This window comes from Vicia villosa, linkage group LG6 (genome assembly GCF_029867415.1).
Source record: "Vicia villosa cultivar HV-30 ecotype Madison, WI linkage group LG6, Vvil1.0, whole genome shotgun sequence".
NCBI classification, from domain to species: domain Eukaryota; kingdom Viridiplantae; phylum Streptophyta; class Magnoliopsida; order Fabales; family Fabaceae; genus Vicia; species Vicia villosa.
Window position 1 is genome coordinate 153418939 of NC_081185.1, and position 6681 is coordinate 153425619.

The window sequence follows — 6681 nt, forward strand, 5'->3', positions numbered from 1 at the left end:
TTAAATATTCTAAAGAAACAAAACTGTATCATCAAATGGTGTAAGAATAATATTACTCGAAACTTCTCGAATAATATTACTCAAAACTTTTCTATGCATCGCCATATTGATATTTAAAATTTATTTTAAAAACTGACACAAAACCATGATTTAATATAATTAAAAACACGTGTAAAATAACTTGTGCATAACATTTGATCTCTAAATTTTAAATAACTCGTGTGATAGCAATTAATCACTAAATTTAAAATAGCTCATGTTATCTGGAAGTATAAAATTCTATGCTTTAATAATTAAACTACCATTACATTGTTTTTCACAAATTTCGTTTAATAAACCATAATAATTACCAAAAATAATTTATTAAAAGGTTACACCAAATATGAAATTTTCATTGCAATCTCACTCACATTGCGAACACCTAGAAATAGAAGCAATGCCATTGGCACAAACTTAAACAGGACGAGTACTAGTACATGACTAAATATTTGTGCAAAAAGTGTCATCGGTGTTGGTAAATCATTTGAGTACGCCCACTCCGAACAAAGTGCTTTAAATAATTAACAACAACGAAATAGAAAATGTAGCTAGCTAATAAGAGTATGCCATCAATGACAGTGCAATTACACATTTTGGAGCCCAAATATTTCTACTTAAAACCACCAATATTGTCGTTTTCAACTTGCGTTCTCTTCACATCCAACTTGCAAATTCTTGTATAAGACATACGATGTGACGATTTTGAGCTATTTTTTGTCAAAGTGGATGGTATGGGACGTAACCTAATACACCCGTCAGGTTGGTAACAACATCACTGCATCTTGTTAAAAGGCTTATCATTTGCTGTGATATATCAACATTGGCTGACGTACTTGTTGTATTTATAAAATTGGGGTTGTTTCTGGAAGCCATTGCCAATTCAGAATTACGCAAATTTTGTTGTGGGGTTTTTAAAAACTGAGGAGGAGTGGGCAACAGAGGTGGTTGTGAACTAGTAGAAGTAGTAGTAGTGACCTTTTGAATATTCCTACTAATAAAATCCGTTGCAACAGGTGCACTAGCATCAGATAAATTGTTGTTTTTATTACCCACCATTAATGGCTCCCCCCTACTACTACTACTACTTTCTTCCCCAACTAACAAGAATTTTACACGAGGGTTTCCTTTACTACTACTACCATTACCAGTTCCCTGACCTGACTCTTCGCCAGTAGATTTCTTCAAGCAGGATTTCAGCTGGACTGTTGGCTGTGGAACTAGAGGCTTCTGTGATGAAACTGATGTCTGCTGCTGAGCTGCGGCAGGATCCCTGACGCGAGATATTTCATTGGCTCCATCATCTCCCCTAACCTTGGTAGCTTCAGATGCTTCCGATGCAGAATCATCCCTAAGGACGCACCTCACACCTGTGCTGCCAAATAAGGATGGGTTTGCTGCGGAAAATCTTAATGCAGCTTGTGCGTCAGCCTTGTATAAGAAGACAACACGGCAAGTCAATGACTTCCAAAATATACGGAAACCCGATTGATCCATTGGTCCAAAGCGAGCAAACCTTGCCTTCAGCTCTGGCACAGATGGAAGGGCTGTTTGGGGAGGAAACTTTATCACCATCGTGGTGGGCGACTTCACTTTTTTGGCTGAGTCTGGTTTCACAAACTTGGATGGAGCCTGGGATACAGGTTCTTTTCCATCTTCTCGTCGAGCTTCAGAGGTTTTCTGAGTGGAAGATGTCTTGTCTTCTCGCCGAGCTTCCAAAATCTTCTGACTTGAGGTTGCCTTATCTTCTCGCCGAGCTTCAGAAATTTTCTGATTGGCAGCTGTCTTGTCGGCAGCTAGAGCCTTTATATCCTTGATTTTCTTCAACCTCTTCGCAGCAATTTCTTCTTGGCGATCAGAGGGGAGCCTTTTCCGCCCAACTTTTGTAGGATCATCAGGACGAACATTTTTTACAGGTTTTACAAGTGGAGAAGCTCTGACTTGATCCTCAGAATTGTCAGATGTTTTGACATCGGAAGAAGATTTGGTAGCACGGACTTCTGGAGCTTCATTCTCTGTTGGTGGTGATGATGGTAAACTTTTTTGGTAAACAAGGGATCTAAACCGCAAGAAGAACTGGCGAACAGCTACAGGAATCTTTCTTTCAATGCCATGGAAAGGATTCAGAGCAAGTGCTTGCAAATCACCTAAAAGTTGCGGCACTTCCAAATTTACATCACCTAAGGTATCCACAGGCAACAAATTGCGAGCGTTGAATTCTACCTGCATTTGTTCTGGTTGAATACCTTCCCTAGGAGGCAAAGTGGTTAAAACAGATTTCCCTGTTAAATTTCCTGAATGGTGTACAGATTTTACAGAAGTAGAATGTTTCTCCAAATGGTCTGACGGCTGTACATTTAGATTCTTTTTCTTTTTTTTCTTTCTCTCCTCAATAACAGAAGTCTTTGAGTTCATGTCATCTGCAGGTCGCTTATGACCTTTTATCTTCTTTGCAGCAATAGTTTCCCGATGCTTTGCTTCAACAGGTGAATTATTTTCCCTCTTAACTTGATGTGTGTCTTTTCCTCCATCAGCAACAGTCGGAATTCCTTGCTCTGATTGCTTCAAATCTTCACATGGTTCTAACAGTTTTGCAGCCCAGTCATGTTCAACATTCACATGAATTTTGCTTTCCGGATGGGATGATTGAGATGTCTCATCAACAGTGCTTTCCATTGTCAACTCCCCGGATAAATCAGACCTAACAACATTTTTACTTGAAGTATCATCTTGTTCAAAGCATTGGGTTGCTTCCTCAGAGTAGGCCATCTTCCCCTTTTCAGCATGAGGTTTTGCATCTAAGGAAATGGATTGGGGTGCAAGACCACTGTTTTCTGCTTTAACCTGACTCCTTGAAGCTTCTTTGGCATCTGTAGTTGAAGTTGCACCATCATGACTAACAAATCCAGAGTCTACACGATTTTCTAAACTGTGAGGTATCACAGGCAGAGGTGGAGACCTATTCTGAAACACATAATGTCCAGCTGCATCAGGTATTTCCTCCCTGGACGTTAATTGGGAAGCGTTATTTGGATCATCTCTTCGCTTAAAAAGGTACCTATCCTTTTTTGGATTATCCTTGAATTTAGCAGATTTGACAGTGCTTTTCCCACCACCCAAAGTTTCTGCTATCACCAAGGGGCCAGTCAAAGGAGCTGAAAAAAAGAAGGAAAAAGTAGCATCAATATATGAAGCTGATTTTGAGTAGATTGAGAAACAACAATAAGATTGTAATTCCTTCAAAAAAAAGTAACATGTCTATACAAGTGAGGGAGCTAATTACAAGGGAGTCCAACTTACATTTAAGGTTAAATTTACACAAACTTACAAACTGCGAATAGACAGCCTATTGTCTGTCATCTTATCATCAATAGATGCTACTTACTTATTTCCCCAACACATTCTTAATAGATTCGATTTATATTGTCTGCCATTCATGCGCCTCAATTTTCATTCTAATCAAACCGATATTTTAATGATTTTATCATTATTGTAAATAATATTGATTCAAGCAATATCAGAATATCAACCAGAAAACAAAACAAAAATTTACAGCGTCAAAGAATGGCTAATCACTTCTATTTTAACTTTGAATCTAGCTTAAATATCCAAGGGCTTGTATTAAGTGAAAAATATTTTATATTTTTAATCATTAGACTTGCAGATATTTAGTCATTAATAAAAGTGCCAAAAGTATCACAAACAACTCAAAGATGAAGGTATTGAAATACAATACAATACAATTCCAGTGGTAAGATGAAGCTAATGAAATACAATACAATCCATGTGCTGATAGGGATATATCTCCATGGCAACAAGTATATCATAAAACCATCTGTAAGTTGTTTTTTTTTAAAGGATTTCTAAAATAATAGATGCTTTAGTTAAAAAACAAATCTTCAAATGTGAATCTGATTTAAATATCGTTTCATGAAAAAACATTTCAAATATTTCATCTTTTTGCTATGATGACTTTTTTGGGTGATAAAATTCAGTGTTGTTAAAAGCTGGTATAGGGCCGTCATACTGCTAGTGGCTATCAGAATTTGGGGTAGCCAATATGATATGTCGACACCACTATTAGCAGTATATTGATGCATTTTCATATTTATACATGCAGATAATGAATAGAGGAGTTATGTGTTTTAGCGGTGGCTAGACCTTTTAAACCATAATTTTTTTTAAGTATAAAATAAGAAGTCGTGAGTTGGTTAGTGGTATTATATATAATATACCTAAAGCAATAAAACCTCACTACCAGTAGTACCTAGGTAAAGACACAACTCACCACCTCAAAAAGAAAAAGGTAATCGCTCTGCTATTCACTTAGTTCCTTCATCTCCTTCACGCAATGTAGGCAACTATATATCATGCTTTATTAGTTGTTTGAAATATAGAGTTTTATGTCAGTTACTATTTTAATTTATGTTTATGCAGCTTTTATTTGTGTGCAACATGCTTTATTTTATATACATTTATTTATATTTCAACTGAAGCCACTATATACCATACCCACTATGCTATCCGCTATTTTTCATATCAAATTTGTATTGATACGCAATCCGTTATTAACAATGACGCTGATAACCCCCAAGGGTTGGCCTAGCGGTGGAAGCTTGAGTCTTGAGAGTGTGCTTCTCTCAAGGTCCTGAGTTCGAATCCTAGTGGACGGTGGGATTGGTCCCTCTTGGATTAGTCGGTTGCAAGGCCGGATACCAAGATTTCCAAAAAAAAAAACAATGACGCTGATAAAATTTCAAAACATGTTTAAAATGAGAGGCTATTTGAGTAGCTTTTTAGAAAAATATACTTAAGAGATACATTTTTTAAAAAAAATGTGATTTTTATGATGTTAAAATCTTGAATAGTGAATATCCCAGTTAATGGATATCAAAATTACTCTTTTAATCTATAAGAATTGAGTTTGAAATAGCTTCTACTATTTTTTCAACAAGTTCTGATAAAAATCATTTTAATAATCTAAAATGAAAATCTTTTTATAACAAACAGGCTCATATTTGTATTGCATCAATCTATTCACCATTCATACTATACAAATACATCACTCCATCACATAACGAAGCTAATTACCCAATAGCAGCTAATTAAGAAGCTAATACTATACAAATACATCACTATTAAACAATAGCAGCTAATTATCCAACAAAACCCAAACAAAAACCACAAAATTCATAACTTCAACGAGCAAGTTGGGGAAGGGTAATATACCTTTAGAAGGCTGCCTCGCAGGCTGATTGGTGGGAACATTCTGCGGCCGAGAAGGTCTCGCCCGCTGCACTCCAAAAGCCTGAGCATAAGTCTCATCATATTGCTCAAACACCGCCTTCCGATAAGCATTCACCGTAGCCTTATTCTGAACAAACCCAATACTCCCATGCTCTTCCTCAAGAGGAGCAAGAGCCAACTCTCTAACAAAATCCAGAGTCTCAATCGGATCAAAACTATCTCTCGCCTTCCTAATCTGACTATCCGAATAAACCCCTCCCGGCTCATAATCCAACACATCAACCGAATAATAACCCTTAACCCTCGTCGGCCGAAAATTACCATTATTCCTACACTTACATGCCAATCCAAGCCCCCGTCTCCTACTCGCCTCATCAACCGCCTCCTCCACCGCCTTAATAAAAGTTCTCGAATACGTCTGCTGCGATTTCTCCGCGAAATTCGCCTCAAACGGAATAAGCTCCTCCGGCTCAAACCATCCGTAACTACTATCACCGAAAAATGCGACTAAAACATGACCTTCTCGCCTCGCGCGACGCACCGAAGCAGACGCGAATGCTTCATTGTATATATGCCCAGGCCACCATGGATGCGATTTCACTTTCCCCCAAACCAAATCGCCAACTTCAAAACCATAACCTAGATCTGTTACAGTTCCGGTATTTCTCTCTGAGGCTACGTACTCGTCGAATTCCATTAACAGCGATTTGCTATCGGAAAGGGGAAACTTCTCCGTATCGTCGGAAGAAACCCTAACGGGTTCATCGTCGGCAGAAACCCTAGCGTCGGTCATCAGTGGTAGTGTTTGGTGGAAATGGGAAATTTGAGAAACCCTAGAAAAGATGGAAGAAGTGAAAGGTGGTTACACATGCGTGCGTGATATGGAAGAGGAGAAACAAGAGATGCGTTCTAGTTGTTTGAGTTTCGATGGTGTGATTTTTGTTTTTTCATTTTATTTGGGAGCGGTAAAATAAATATGATGACACGTGGATGCTATGTGGATGTTTCGAGATTGTGTATAGTATATCTAAGCACATAAAATGTGTCTAAGCACATAAAATGTGTCTAAGCACATGCATTAATCATAATGCACTATGTATATTATCTATAATGCCCTTTTGTTAGAAAATTTTACATTATGTAATACCCGAAAAAGTAATTAACTAATAAAAATATTTGTCGTTCACTTTTGTCAAGAGCATTTTTTTACCTTTTGTTAAAGAGTATTGCATGTGGAAGTTGGAAACACAAATCTAAATAAATAAATAAACGACTTCATTCTCCTATTTTTCTTTTTGTTTATGTACTTTCTCACAAGGTACTTGTGTGTGTGAGTTTTTTTTTTTAAGAGCAAAGATACTCAGGAATTTTAGTAGGTATATGACATGTTTGAGGGTA

At 37.3% G+C, this 6681-nt stretch overlaps 1 protein-coding gene across 1 annotated transcript; it reads right to left on the minus strand.

The window, feature by feature from the left end:
* Positions 1–422: 422 nt before the first annotated feature.
* Positions 423–6232, minus strand: LOC131610591 (PWWP domain-containing protein 1-like). Its single transcript, XM_058882578.1, has 2 exons — positions 5266–6232; positions 423–3191 (listed from the first exon to the last, which is right to left on the minus strand). The coding sequence occupies exons 1-2, from the start codon at positions 6074–6076 to the stop codon at positions 757–759; spliced, it is 3246 nt and encodes a 1081-aa protein (XP_058738561.1). The 5' UTR covers positions 6077–6232; the 3' UTR covers positions 423–756.
* Positions 6233–6681: the final 449 nt, after the last annotated feature.

What these genes read in the sequence shown, in the direction of transcription:
- LOC131610591 (XM_058882578.1), bottom strand. Translation starts at nt 6,076, where the DNA reads ATGACCGACGCTAGGGTTTCTGCCGACGATGAACCCGTTAGGGTTTCT. An exon ending in TGCGAGGCAGCCTTCTAAAG is followed by an intron (nt 3,192 to 5,265) that starts GTATATTACCCT and finishes TCTTTTTTTCAG; the next exon opens with CTCCTTTGACTGGCCCCTTG.